Source organism: Nymphalis io, chromosome 10, assembly GCF_905147045.1.
Source record: "Nymphalis io chromosome 10, ilAglIoxx1.1, whole genome shotgun sequence".
Taxonomy (NCBI): Eukaryota; Metazoa; Arthropoda; class Insecta; order Lepidoptera; family Nymphalidae; genus Nymphalis; species Nymphalis io.
Genome location: NC_065897.1, coordinates 10,472,671 through 10,488,064, shown reverse-complemented (window position 1 = coordinate 10,488,064; position 15,394 = coordinate 10,472,671). Strand labels below are relative to the sequence as shown.

General features: G+C 38.7%; 2 protein-coding genes across 10 annotated transcripts in view; one reads left to right on the top strand and one right to left on the bottom strand.

The window, feature by feature from the left end:
* Positions 1–2,971, top strand: part of LOC126771180 (ATP synthase subunit delta, mitochondrial) — a 103,846-nt gene extending 100,875 nt beyond the window's left edge. For both annotated transcript variants that reach the window (XM_050490938.1, XM_050490936.1), the window contains exons 4-6: positions 1,345–1,451; positions 2,252–2,356; positions 2,818–2,971. In XM_050490938.1, the coding sequence (XP_050346895.1) occupies positions 1,345–1,451; positions 2,252–2,356; positions 2,818–2,883 (278 nt within the window). In that variant the 3' untranslated portion in view covers positions 2,884–2,971. The remainder of the gene's footprint in view (positions 1–1,344; positions 1,452–2,251; positions 2,357–2,817) is intronic.
* A 70-nt stretch (positions 2,972–3,041) lies between these two features.
* The window catches only part of LOC126771094 (cell adhesion molecule Dscam2), a 60,893-nt gene continuing 48,540 nt past the window's right edge, over positions 3,042–15,394 (bottom strand). For 7 of the 8 annotated variants that reach the window (XM_050490808.1, XM_050490811.1, XM_050490809.1 and 4 more), the window contains exons 23-41: positions 15,186–15,341; positions 14,840–14,988; positions 14,620–14,752; positions 14,401–14,510; positions 14,156–14,315; positions 13,569–13,720; positions 12,864–12,946; positions 12,068–12,244; positions 11,918–11,982; positions 11,693–11,794; positions 11,344–11,520; positions 10,036–10,209; positions 8,995–9,087; positions 7,705–7,889; positions 7,503–7,616; positions 7,290–7,428; positions 6,930–7,076; positions 5,892–5,952; positions 3,042–4,807 (exon numbers count right to left, since the gene is read on the bottom strand). In XM_050490808.1, coding sequence (XP_050346765.1) covers positions 4,726–4,807; positions 5,892–5,952; positions 6,930–7,076; positions 7,290–7,428; positions 7,503–7,616; positions 7,705–7,889; positions 8,995–9,087; positions 10,036–10,209; positions 11,344–11,520; positions 11,693–11,794; positions 11,918–11,982; positions 12,068–12,244; positions 12,864–12,946; positions 13,569–13,720; positions 14,156–14,315; positions 14,401–14,510; positions 14,620–14,752; positions 14,840–14,988; positions 15,186–15,341 — 2,459 coding nt within the window. In that variant the 3' untranslated portion in view covers positions 3,042–4,725. The other variant, XM_050490804.1, reaches the window with a different exon arrangement.

Genomic DNA, 15,394 nt, shown 5'->3' with positions numbered 1-15,394 from the left:
GGTTATAACTAGTTAAGTGGAATAGTGTTGTATTATAAATAAAGGTAAATTAATTTAGAACTGTTTATAGTGCGTAATACAGCAGAACAATTAGAAAATCGCATGCAATTTGTAAATCTATGTCAAAGTCAATAATCTTTATTCAATATAGAAGCGTTACACTTGCTTATTGATTGTCATAAATCTACCATCGGTTCGGAAATAAACACCTAGAACCTGAGAAAAACCGGCGAAAGAAACTCAGCGGGTTTTTTTTTTTATATCTCATTCTTTTACAAGAAGTGCAATTCATATACAACACTAGCCAAATTATATATACCTTTTTTTTAATTTGAGATAACCTGGAGGCGATCATTTCATTGCCAGGGGGTGCAATCATTTAAAAAGTCATCGGATGTGTAATATCCTTTAGCACACAAGCATTCCTTAAGAATTCTTTTAAATTTCACAATTGAATATTTTTGACCGTTTTCTGGGATTCCGTTGTAAAAGTGTATACATTATCCCATAAAAGACTTACTAACCCTGTGTAATCTGGTAATAATGGTTGTAAGTTTATACTTGTTCCTGGTGCTCTAACAGTATGCACGTCACAATTTCTAGGAAAATCTTTTATGTTTTTGCCTACATACATAACATTATCAAATATATATTGAGAAGCGACAGTCATTATTTTAATTTCTTTAAATTTATATCTAAGTGAATCTTTAGGGCCCAATTTATAAATAGCATGAATAGTCCTCTTCTGTAGTACAAAAATCGTATTAATATCGGCTGCTACCCCAGAGTAGAATGCCATAAGACATTATACTGTGGAAATAACTAAAATACACTACATCAGTCAACATTTTAATTTTTTTTACTGCGAAAGCTGCAGTGCTGAGTATATTTGCCAATTTATTAATATGATATATGGTTTGTTTACCTTTATTCCTATTTCGATTTTAAAAGGTTATGTTTTGCTGATATGTTGATGCTATTTCTAATGCTTATAAGCTTAGTTAGTAATTGTGGTAGGTCTGTCATCTTGCTTGTCATCAATACTTTTAATTGCAGCTTATGATTTGTAGTGTGAGCTACTAAATACAAGCATTTTTTTTGTTTGATAAGTAAATAAAAAAAATGCTATAGCTTGAATTTTGATTGTTTCTCAGTTTTCTTTATTGCTGACCAAAGATTCTAAATTAAAACATAAGTTTAAATAAAAATAACACTGTAATATTTCTTGCAGTTTTATCTTCTTCTATCAATATGTGTACATTTGAAATACTCTGTAACATTTCGTTTATGATACATTTATATAAAATAAATGAAATTCTTTAAATTTATTTTATTACTTTTCAGCTGTGCTTAAACCAGGTGTTGTGACGGTAACCGAAAATGATGGTAAACAAAGCAAAATTTTTGTTTCATCCGGCACAATCACTGTGAACGACGATTCCTCAGTTCAGGTATTATTATAATTTTATCGTAATATAATACAAAAAATATATATATTAAAGGTCTTGATTCAAAATGGTTTTAGATTATTATCAGTCTTGAAATGTACATATTTTATAATTGTATAATATTTATTATTACCCATATAACTAACTTTTTTTGCAAAATAAATATTTCTGCCAATGTTAAATATGTATTATTTAGTAAATGTAAATATTGTGAACTTAAAATTTTGTTAAACAAGCAACTAGCAGGGACCAATTCAATTAAAAGATCATGTTGCGTTAAAACCCTTGCTCATTTTATATATACTTCTAATTTTTTTAAACCTTTTAGGTTGTCAGAATCTTGTACCACGATAAGGATTTATCTTAATGTTGGTATTTATTATTACTATTAGACTGCCTCGTTGGTCTAGTGGCTTGATATAAGGCCACTGACCCGGAGGTCCTGGGTTTAATTCCCAGGTCGGGCCAATAAATAGTTATTGGGTTTTTCTGTCAGAAAATTCTCAGTAGCAGCCCGTGGTCTGGAAGTTGGAAGTGTGTACATTCCCGTGCCTCGGAAAGCACGTAAAACCGTTGGTCCTGCGCTTGAACTCTTACCGGTCGTGTCGGATTGCCGTCCCATCGGATTGAGACCTAGGGAATAGAGAGTGCACCTGTGTTTGCGCACACACTTGTGCGCTATTATATGTCCTGCGCAGTTGGCTAATATCTCTTGAGATTGGCCACCGTGGCCAAAATCGGTCTGAAGGGACCTTATTATCACCATAATCATTTATATATTTTTGAAACAAACTTTGTTACAGGTTCTTGCTGAAGAGGCACATCCCTTGGAGAACTTAGATCGCAGCGCAGCGCAGGAAGCTCTCAGCAAGGCACAGTCTGAATTAAACTCTGCTGCTAATGAACAGGTACAATCATATTGTGTTACTTACACAACAAGCTTAAGTAGGTTTTGGGGTTGGAATCCTAGGTTGAACCAATAATAAGCAGTCAATTTGTGCGCACCTAAGGTGCTATGTTATAATTTGTTTCCAGACACGTCACATCGGATTATGCGAGTTAGACAATGGTTAATGATCGATACTCGTAATTTTATATTAGATTATTTACACATGCCTTATTACAACTGCCTTAGTCATTAGATATCGTTAGTTATTTCGATTCTCAGGTCTAACAATTCCATGCCTCGTAAATATATAATAATAGAAACAAGAAAAGATGTCGGTGCTGAGCCTGATCTCTCCGGTCGTGTCCACTATATGAGTATGACAATATAGTTCGTGTTGGCGCACAAAAGTCTGAACTATAATATCCCCAGCCGCCATTGCTAATATTTAGCCACTCATAAAATGTTCATTTTTTTTTCCAGGCTAAAGCTGAAGCCGCGATTGCTGTAGAAGTCGCTGAAGAAATCGTCAAAGCGGTGTCAGCGTAAACTTCTTATCGGTCTCTAACATGTTTAGTATAACAACTATTTAATGATAAAACTCCTACACTTTATTAAAGTTTATGGCCATAGTGTATTCCGTTTTTTTTTGTACATTTAAGTATACCTTGTGATTGTAAGGACATGTGGTCGAAATAAAATGCACATTCGTAGTTGAAATATGAGTACTTTATTCAACACAATTCAAACACTTTGGTACAAACAGTTAATTGCAATTAGCAATGTCGTTTTGCGTTCATGAAAATAAATCAATGAATCCAAGCCGCATACACAACACTCAGAAGCGAAAACATCAAAAAATTATTAATTAAAATCAATCCCGTCAATTCGGCGATATTATTTCAGCAAACGCTTAAATGAGTTGATAATTTAATCTCCGTCGAATATCTATATTATAATTTTGAAAATCCTTATTTAATTTTTTAATTATAATTTATTATAAATCGAAAAAATCTAATTGGAAGGTTTAAAGAAGAGATCGGTTGCTAGGAAGTCTCGAGAACCTATCTACAAGCCTACGTTGCAAAGCTTACACGACGATGCCACAACATATAAGAAGACATCTAGAAAATGACACGCGCGTGTCTTAAATCTAATCATTTGCATATATAGAGATAAGATAACTATTATTGAATGATAAAAATGCACCTTATTATATTAGGGTTATATTGGGTTATATAAAATGCGATCGAAATTCCGTATCAATAACATAGTATTATATGACCTTGATAGGGTCGGGGCGAGTGTTACTAGTCGAAATATTATCGTTTGGGTATTTAGTGTTGTATATACTGAAATTTCAATAATGCACGTCCTTACATAACTAGCTACAGATTACATAGTTTTTTATTTAAAGAGTTGATTATTTACTAATAAGATGCCTTATTTCTAGCCTTATCTAAAAGTTATTTAAATCGCAATGAAAACGTTAAAAACATTATATAATAATAATAATAAAATGACATGGCAATAACATAAATGGTAAAGCATCACAAAACTGTAACATTAAAAAGGAAGCATATTGGACCAACCTCGTGGTTGGCAGTTCACTTACAAACTGATCGTCTTAAAAATACACAAATATAAATAACGTTACTGTTAGTACATCTAACGTAAAATAAAATGGGTAAAAAATTCAAAATATCACAAGATTACATGTTGAGCTTAATTTAAATTTAAACATTAGTGATTCACCCCCAGAGCCAACGCAATACCCATACGCGCCAACGTTTAAATTAAGCTAAACAAATAAGATCAAAAATAAAAACACCCCATTATAATATTTGTAGAAATATAAACAAAGTCGGATAAGTGACCGTTTGTTTCGCATTAGATAAATTTAGTGATAGCACGTCACTTTTCTAAAGAAAATATATCATTTGATTTAACTACCACAACCATAATTTTCTGTTTCACATTTAAAGTGGTAACACTATACAAAGTGACGTGACAGGTTCTACGGGAAGGATGCACGAGGTGACTCATCCGACTTTGCAATTAGACTGCGGATCTACGGTCGAACTGGTATCCAAACGATTACTTAAATGGCACTCGTGTGCACATACAGTTTAAAAGGTAAAAATAAAATATAGACAACATATTTTGACTTTTGAAATGAAGTCGCTATGAGATAGCGAAACACTTTTTTCGAAATGACAACGGATACATTCTGCACGACCACGGTCTCGCGGGAGCGCGGAAGCGAAGCGAATCTATTTAATTGTGCAATAAAGATAAAATGGAACACGAATGAAAGGCGATCGACTCGCGGGAGCGTGGTCGTTTGATACAGACGCTTACAGAAGTGAGGAGACGTTAGCGGCTCACAGGTTACACTGCCACAGTATCGTAGGCTGTGAGTCCCCCCCGCCCGTGGACTGCTTGCTGGGGGATTGGGGTGTTTGATTCTGGTCTGCAATTTTATATCATTTTCTTAATACACCTACTCCATATTTTGCTTCGTTTATTATTAATAATATTTCATTTTATCAAATTTCCTTTTTACATTTTTTTATATTCGTGAATTTAGATTTGAAATTACACAAAAACAAAAAATTTCATTATTTAATTAAATACAATAATAATTCGTAAGCCACGCAAGTTATGATGTTCATAGAGGGATGACAGCTATGTAGGTGTCTGATATATTGGTAACTAAACTATTAAGTGTATTCTGCAGTTTATATAATAGAGCTATTGGGGGGCAGCTTATTTAGAGGCGCGCATAAAATCATCGATTTCGCCGTGCAACTGACATATTAGTTACATTTGGTGAAGTCTTAATAGGATTCACGACGGCTCTATCGATAATTTTAATTGATATACTGCTGGGCCATCTATATGTGTAATGAAAAAAAAAGCTCCAATTTATGATTACATGTTTGCAGTATCAACTTTATCTTTTTACGAATATATGTTTTGGTGTAGGCGAATTATCGTTTACATTGGTCGAAATGAAAAAAATAAAACCATTTACTTGGATATAATGACCGATATAGCAAAACATAAATTTAGTGCAATTAATCAAAAGTGTTAGCCACATAAGGTTATATTTTACAACAAAAATAAAACAGTTCAGGCAAAATTAAACTACATTCAGCAAATTCATATTATTTTTCTTCACATACATTGACTTACTGTTTCCTGTAGGTTATGGATGCGGAACATAGTACATGCTTAGTATCGGCTGACTATGCACACACATTGCTAACTTTGCGCAGTGGATGACTGCGACACGAACAGTGCACACACACAAGGACTCGGCAATTAGTAAATTGTGTATTAAGTTAACAGTTATTATTTTAAAGTGATAAGTGCTTATGTATTCTTCCTTCGAAGGAAGTTCAATGACATTTGATATCATTCCATATTAAATTTATGAAAGTAAAGAAAAAAAAATTGTTAGATATAATTCTTATATTTCTTTGTATTTTGCATTCAGCTGTGTTTAAAATGTAATGTATCATTGCAAGTGCAATAGGCCTGGCTGAACTGACCTGTCAATGAGTTTCCTCATTTCGTCGCTGTGCAAACCGTCCTTGGCAGTGTGGGCCCTTACTGCAACAACACAAGTCACGACGCGTCTACACTAGGCACGAGACTGGAGCCTGCCCTCTACAAATATTTCTACGCGGCGTCCACTAAACTCATTATTTATTGAATAGCCTTTAATGTTTCGTTATATGTATACATAATGTGTATAAGCATTTAATTATTTACAAACTTAGTGGACGCCGCACAGAAATATCTTCAAACACATCTAAAAATCTAATTAATCACTTCAGATAGAAAAATGTTGTTACCACGATCACGTCTAAGCGATTTTTAATAGAAAATCCGGTTAAAGAAAATATCAATTTCCTCATTATAGACATACTTACTTGGGAAAATTAAGTTTTATGTTCAATGCGATATAATTTGATTTATTAAAAAACGATACAAATACAGTAATTTATTGAAACCTTAATTTTACCAAGTGGTAAATAAAAAAAACATTTATAAGAAAATTTTGAAATAAAAGTATAAGCCAATTGCCAGAACTTCTAGAAGCTTGGAATATTTTCAGTTGTTATTATGGAGAGTTTTGCATGCTGTCAGTCACAAGTATTAACATAATTAAAAAATTAATAATATTATGGATACAAAATCGTTTTACCGTCTTCTGTTCAGTTGACACCCCAGTACGCATGGACCAACATCAGAATTAATTTCAAATCAATCACTTAAATGGCATATGGAAGTGCTTTAACATCGTTGTATTGATATTTAAATGAGTCAGTATTGTATCAGATCCTAAACATATTTTAAACATAAAAATACAATATCATTGTTATGTAATGAAAACTTTTCTACAGTTGATTCAGTTCGGTTGGTTCTCCGGTATTTGAAAGTTTTTTGCATATTTTTGATTATTTTAAATATATATTATAAATAGTATTATCGATTTGGACATATTATGAGTTATACAATGAGTGATATATATGAGTTATGTAACGGGAGTCGTGACGTTCCGTGCGTGGACGTGTGGTACGTACCGGGGTAGTTGCGGGGCTGGTCGCATTCGGCTTCGGAGATTTCGTTGGAGTCCTTGCTTTCGTTGAACGAGGAGGAGCAGTTGTTCTCGGTGTTGGCGTTACGGGGTGGGGGCGGGGGAGGCTCGGGGGATCCGCACTTCCGTGTACCTGCAAGTTTACGTTAATTATGTCATGGGTGGGCAGTTTCGAAAATGACGTAACATTCTGTGACAACTATATCTAAACGAAATGTCTGTCGAGGCAGGCTGAAGGTCAATAACCGAATAGTGAAATAATTGCAAGTGACCGACTACTATGAAATATATACAAAAGCCTCAGCTAGAATGTTAGGTCGTGTTTAGCGGAAGGGGAGGTGCGCACCGATGCTGGGCCGGGAGCCGTAGTGGTCGGAGTAGGGCGTGCCGTAGGCGCCGGTGTACTGCTCGTCCTCGGGCGCGCAGCACGCGGGCTCGTCGTACTCGGGCCCGCACGCGTACAGCGGCCGCGAGTAGCGCGCGCGCTGCAACACGAGCACGAGGTAGGGCGCGGCACAGGGCGGGGCTCGTTCGACGCGTTAGTACGGACGCTTCATACGTATTGGTCCTCCTCGGCGCAGGTGGCGGGGTCGTCGTACTCGGGAGCGGTGGAGTAGATGGCGCTCTGTCCTCCCTGGGAGTTCTTGCGGGCGTAGCGGCTATTGGCTCTTGGCTGTGTACAGAATGATGTAATGTTATTGTATTGATGAAACGACACGGAGACAGACAGCCGACACGGCGTCGCAGGACTCGGTACTGACCATGCTCTGGGAGCCGGCGCGCGAGTGCGCGGGGTGGTGCGGGTGCGGGTGGGGGTGCGGGTGCGCCAGCGTGCCGGCGTGCGACGGGTGGTGGTGCGGGAACGCGATGGCCTTGCTGGGGTCCATCTCCTCGCGGAAGCCGAGCAGGTGGAACGTGGCGTAGGGGCAGATCTCATCCTCCATGCCTGTGTGCGGTACGAACGTTAGCTTTTCTTCACTTATTGAACGATGGACGCTGAAATATTTAAACGGTTTTAAAGCAGCATGTTTATTTATCTTATCATTAAGTATATTGAGTTAAACTACTTATAACTTAAATTGTCAATGTATTTTTTTCACTATCTTAAATTATACACTCAAAATGTACTTCATAATTTAATTATCAATTTTAATTGATTATGTTTTATATAAAACTAATTTATTTTGTAATATAACAGTAACAACAAAAACAGAGCTACTGCATGTTAATACCAACACATTGTTTCTTCTACTTTGTTATAAACACACATATATATCAAACGTTGTCATTATACAACAATACAACGTATAATATAAATATATAGATACAATACCGGCAAATAAAAATTAACTGGAGTTAGAAATAAAGCTGATTAGGGATTAATTACTTGCAATAAAACTGTAAAATACACCAAAAACAAATAAGACTTACCTTGTGAAGGAGTCGTACGCAGTGTTAGTACTTACTACATGTTACTTATTTTAAGATCCATACCTATGAAATTGCTGTTTTCAAATATCTAAAGTTTGAAGCTCGAATTTCAAATTTATGTCATGCTTAAATTTATTTTTAAAACTCAGTCAAGAAATGCAAACGACAATAGACAATGACACTAGCTATTCCTAGTTTAAATGTTGACAGTTTTCAGATAACATTTTAAAGCATTTTAATTTTTTCGTAAAAGTATCGGTTTTCGTTTTTAACTTCCGTTAAAATGGCAACACTGATATTAGCTGTGATATTAATAAAAATAAACTTGTTTTTGTTTTGTGTTGTTGTTGTTTAAACTTTGTCAAATGATAAACGGCAATTTAATAGCTACGGACCTGATTATATATATTATACAATATTATACAGGTATATATTATAGTTTTAGTTTCAATCACTGATTAAAACTAAAACATAAACATTCTCATTTTCAACAAAGCGAGGCAAGCATGTCGAACGCGGGGACTCGAAAACACATTTTGTACATTTATGTTTTAGTATGTATGTGTGTGTGTCCGAGCGTCCAGCGGTAGTGTGTGGGTGTGTGCGAGCCCGCGTGTCACCTGTGGAGAGCGTGTCGCCGGAGCCCGCGCGGCGCAGGCGGCGGACGCGCTCGTAGTGGTGCCGGCGCGGGTCCCACGTGGAGTGCGCGCCCACTGAACCACACTACTGCGTTACGCATGCGCACGCCACCCTCTAATACCTCACTGCTTGACGCTCACTCCGTACTCCGAGATGTTACGAGTGCCTCGCGATATGTCGCGGTGGACGCACCGAGTAGCGTGAGATTTCGATCAAATTGTGAGATATTGAGCAGAAGACCGTACCGTACACCGATATACTTTGCGTTACTTGTATGTTCTGACGTGTCCCCTATTGTGAACAAGACGAACTAAGCGTTCGTGGAATGAGTAAGAAGACAAATAAAAGTATAGAACAGAGGAATCAGTCAAAACATAAAAGCACTACAGCTGCCACCAAAATTAAAAAAAAAACTATAAAATTAATTAATAGAGAAAAAAAAATAACGAATCATACGTTTTATCTAGATAATTTAATAAAGTAACAAAATTAAAAGACAAATCAATTATTGTCTAGAGGATTTTCTTAGAAAAAAAATTTAAATGAAAATATTGTTTCAGAGGTGTAATTTTCTAACATAGGTTGAAAAGAATGAAAAAGCGATAAAACAAGAAACATCGAGGACAGAGCTAAATGTAAAGATAAACGTGCACGAAGGAAGATTGGAAGAAGCCGTAAAAAATATCTACTTTAGTATAACTGTTTATGATACCTGTGACAATTTAAGAAGTCCCTCCCGGCAGAGATAATGTCGTGAATCGAGAACCTTTTCATTTGTTACCATACCACGTACCACTAGATTGTCACTAAACAAATATTGTTATATCCACTACTTAATATAAAAATGTATATCAGTAACCGTTGTACTTGGATGTAATGTTTTCTTCAATTTCGTTCGAAAGCGGACCAACGACAGGAACGCGCATAACAATGAGTATATAATAAGATAGTACGCGGACAGCAGAGAAAGATAGCGGGGTGCGACGTCGACGTGCGGATGCGATATCGAGGCGGGTACTCACTGATGACGGCCTGGCGCTTGACGCGGTCGCAGGTGTTGTAGTTGGAGCCGGGCACGGGCGGCAGCTTGCGGTTGGGGGGCGCGATGTAGCCGAGCTCGTCGCGCAGCCCGCCGCGCTTGTCCAGCGTGCCGCCCGCGCCGCCCAGCGCGCCCGCCGCGCTGTACACCGCGTCGTCTGCAACGCACCGGCGCCGTCACGTTTCACGTTACTCTTACATTCATTCATTCATTCGCTCCTCAGGTATTTTACCGCCGAACAGCAATATGTTGTATTATTGTGTTCCGATTTGAAAAGTGAGTGAGCCAGTGTAACCATAGGCACAAGGGACATAACATCTTAGTTCCCAAGGTGGGTGGCGCATTAGCTAGTCTATAGGCGGTGATGACCACTTAACTTCAGGTGACCCATTTGTCCGTCTACCTATCCGTTTCATAAATAAAAAAAGAGTAACTTTAATACAAATCTTATGTGAGATATGTTCATTTTTAACAAACACCTTTAAAGTATCGAATTATACACAATACGACACTGCCATTGTTCATTGGGACTGTTACGTCATCGAATGTTGTGAATGCGGACAAATGGAAGAATAGTATTTCAAAAACCATAATCCAAAAATCGTGCACACAGACGCTCCTCTATGTTATAATATCCATATACAATTATCACAATTAGATATTTCAAATGATTACATTTAAAAAGAAACACATATAAGCATTATATATCCTGAAATAAATATTATTATTATAAGATTTTTTTACACAGAGGTACAAGTTGGCCAAACTATAAAAACAGATGAGTAATAAAAAAGTATTGATGTTGTATGTACATATGCATGCGTGTAATGATTATCATATTTCAGCAGCTAGTCGCTACGTTAAGCTCGTTTGCCGTTATGCTCTATTACATATGCTAACAGCGAACTAAGCAGGATAAATCAAGAGAACGGGATCGTTATGTTTATGTATCAGATATAGTTTCGGAGATTACTCATCTAACAATGGTTTTTATTCCATAGCGTTCGACTCATGAAAATAAATGTTATGAAAATGGTAAAAAATAATAAACGAAGCGGCGACCATGCCACCATACATACAGTACGCGTCCTTCTGACCTCGCAGGCGGTGCGGCGTGTTGCGGCGCGCCAGCGTCAGGCAGATGACCACCATGCCCACGATGAACACCACCACGGTGGCCAGGATGGGCACCAGCACCTCCGGCTCGAGCCAGGCGCGCAGCCAGGGCGGCAGGTCCCGGTCGGCGCCGGCGCCCGGCAGCGGCGCCACCGTGCCTGCAATGCACGCTCACCTTTGTGTTGGTGCTCCCGCGCGCCGCGCACCACGCACACCACCACGATCGCGATTATGATCACGAGCACGGCGGCCACGACCGGCACGATCAGGTTGAGGTGGGACAGGATGATCTTGAGCGTCTGCTCCGGAGTCAGAGCCCCGTCCCCGACCTCCCGCACCGGCGCGATGGTACCTGAAATGCGAGCCGGGGGACGCATTACGGCTACGACTGACTTTTTTTTGTTCTTTGTTACATAATATTAACTTTACGACGGCGATGCATTTCAGGTACCTTTGAATCGAATGTTAATTTTTTGGTATAACAGAGCACTTGTACCATAATATGAATACAAGCGAGCCCTCACCTCCGGTCATGGTCAGAGTTGCGAATTCGTACTCGGCTACGTTAAATCCGGCGTTGTTGTGAGCGGTAATCCTCAGGACGTACCAAGTGGCCGGTTCGAGGTCTACAATGATAAAATGGTCAAGTACATAAAATATTTCTACGTACTTTATTCAATAATCCGATTTACCTTAAGGCAGTTGTATGATATAAATTCATTCTAATTGTTATTTATAGTATTTATTACCAAGCACAACGAAGTTTCCTCCGGGCTTAACGGCATTCGAGATCTGATTCCATTCGGCAGCTCCCCTGGTGATAAAGACACGATTATAATGAGTTTACATTATAATTCGAAGCGGAGTGTGAGTGTGAGTGGGGGGGAAGGTGTACGTACTTCTTCTTGTTTTCGACGACGAAGTGGCTCATGGGGCAGCCGCCGTCGAGCCACTGTTTGAGGTGCAGCGTGACGGAGGAGGAGCCCACCTCGATGAAGTCAGCGGCGCGCGGCACGGGCGGCTTGGAGCCCCGCGTGCGCGCGATCACCACGTCCGACGCCTCGCCCGTGCCGATACTGTGTACACGCGTTACAACACATAGTAACTTCGATGTGTATTGCACATCACAAAGCAATATGGAACTTATGGCCCTATACTGAAAGTTGAGTTTCGTTTGTTAATATGGATCTTGTGGCCTACTGGCCGTAGACTCAAAGTTGAGTTTCGTTTGTTTCTTTGAGTTGATTACAAAGTGTGTTATATATTTCAAACATGCGTATTACATGTACTTTTTATTTCTTTATATTTCAACAATATTTCGGATATTAAATTATATAATAACTGTAAATGTATAGTAGCCAGTAAAGCGGCGACGTGATCAGTTTACTTTCGGATTCTTTAGTGATTTTGGAAATCAAAGTACAAGTACCCTTGCTAGAACTAAATATTTATTGGACTTATGCTTAAGAATAATTCAAATAAATATAGTCTGGCCGATAACTCTTGAGTAGGCGATATCTAGATCGGTGTACGCAGAGCCCTACCACCGTTAATGGATGAATACTCTTCCCCATAACCGTGTGAAATGAAGTATATATGTTTAGAAATACGACAGTGAATATTAACGAAACCGCGACGGTGAAGTGTTTAAAAAATATTAAATGAAATTGTTTCTAAGTTTTGTGTAATACACACCCGTTGTAAGCAGTGACGTAAAGTTGATATCTCGATCCGCAGAACAAGTTCTCTAATGTGTACGTGTCGGTGTTGCTCGGAATCTGCAAAGACAAATAATTTATGTAAATTGAACGTAATATATAAATATATATAAAATTTGGATATTATTTACATAACTAATATGTCAGTTATAAGAAGATATGTACAGAAACAGTACAGTAACAGCCTGTTAATGTCCCACTGCTGGGCCAAGGCCTCCCCTCCCTTTTGAGGAGAAGGTTTGGAGCTTTTTCCACTACGCTGCTCCAATGCGGGTTGATAGAATACACGTGTGACAGAATTTCAATGAAATCAGACACATGCAGGTTTCCTCACGATGTTTTCCTTTACCGTCAAAAACAAGATGAATTATATACACAAATTAAGCACATGAAGATTCAGTGGTGCTTGCCCGGGTTTGAACCCACGATCATCGGTTAAGATTCACGCGTTCTAACCACTAGGCCATCTCGGCTTTATGTATAATCAAAATTGATTGTACATAATACATATACATATAATAATAATATATACAATCCAAATTAAATAATCTTGTCTGTTTCAAACTTTACCGTATTTATAAAATACATATATTATAGTAGTTTATAACATTTTTAAGTGTATATACATCTCAAATTCAATATTATTACGAATTCTACAAAGAATTATAAATAAATAAGCGACCTGAACGGTTTCCCAGTCGCCGAATTCCTGTTTGTAGTGGATGGTGTACCCGGCGGCGGGGGACTGAGCGGCGTCCTGCGACGGCTTCAGGCGGAGCGTCAGCGACGACACGGAGGACGACGCGATGCTCAGTTGTGGCGGGAAGGGCGGCGCTGGTGGAGTGGAAACATTTAGACTTTTATTTATTTATTATAGAAGCTAAATTCGACCATAAATAAGAAGTATTTATATCTTCTTCGTATTCGTGAGGCGAATAACATCTGCGCCATAACATAATACTTCACGACCTCGACCGCAAAAATAAAGTTATTATTCAAACCGGAAAAAAAATACAAAGTATTACTGTTTGATGGTAGAATAATTGGCAAGTGGAATCGATCCACCCAGACCTAAAAGAAAACCTAGCATTGATTTATGAGATATTTTGTTTTATTTAATAGAAACTATAATTTCAAAAATAAAAAAGGTAAATCCTCAAGCTGTATAATATCATGCGGAAAACACCGACTCAATTAAAAAAGATTTCAGGATTGGCAATTCAATTCTTATCTACATTTTGTACTATTTGGGTAAAAATGTTATCTTACCGAGCACAGAAAGTGTGTGAGTGACGGTATCGGTTCCAAATTGGTTGTCCACGTGGCAGGAATACTCTCCAGCGTCTTCGCGAGCCACACCAGCGATTTGGAGCGAGCCCTCGGGCAGTTGGCGTACACGTTCCGATGCTTCCAGGGGGTGTCCTTTTACCTGATGATGAAGTTATCATTGTATTTCAATGGTGGAGTTTTAGTTCGACGTATCGATACATTGTTCATAAAGATCTTGACTTTACCTTCCAGATAATATTGGGGGGAGGAACACCGACAGCGAGGCAGGGCAGTTTAACGTCTTCCTTGTAAGTGGCCGTGAACGATTCGTCGAATGATGCGATCTTTGCAGGTACTAAAAAAATAACAGCATTTGTTAATAAAAAATGTTACTAAAATAAACCTGCAGCCGAGTCCTCGTAAAACTGGTAATTATTTTGTCTTTATGTCAATTTAATATTTACCCTTGTCGCTGGGACTGCAGGAGGCAGTGGCCGAGGGTTGTCCTTCGCCGATGATGGTGGAAGCGGTCACCCAAAAGTCGTAGCGGCCAGCTTTAAGATCCGTTGCCGAGTAGCTGGTTTGGGATGCGGGTACCTAAAGTTATCATATTAAATCATGAGTGCTGTCCGGAAAGTAGAAGAGGAGAATACGTGTGGTGTCAGCAAGGACGAAGTGCGTCACCTTGCTGGGATGCGGCTCGGCGTTCTGCGCCTGCGTGTACACGTTGTAGTGGGTGACGACGCCGTTGGGCATGGCGGGCGGGCGCCACGACACGAGGATGGAGTCCGCGCCCATCACCAGCGCCTTCACCGCGCGCGGCGCCTCGGGCACTGCGCACACATCATCTCTCAAACTCTCCGCTCAATTAGCAACCTAGCTAACTCATCCAAATCGGACTGGCAGTTCCTTGCATGGAAGCTCTTCAGCTTTATAATATTAGTAAAGTTTATTCAAATTTGTTTAAGAAATTCTGCGATAGTACAATCGATCAGTGAGATTAAATTAATATCTAGTCGAATATACCCACCATCTTGTTCAGTCTGACAGTGGATAGGCACGGAGCGGACTCCGTCGCCGCCGTTGGTGGTAGCCAGCACTTCCATAGAGTAGTTCGTGAATTTTTTAAGTCCATGAAGAATGGTCTCGCTGCTAGCGGTGATCTTGGTGTCCTTTGTTTTCTCGTCTGCAAAATAAAGTTTACATATGCGATAGGAAAAATTATATTAGCAGTAATCG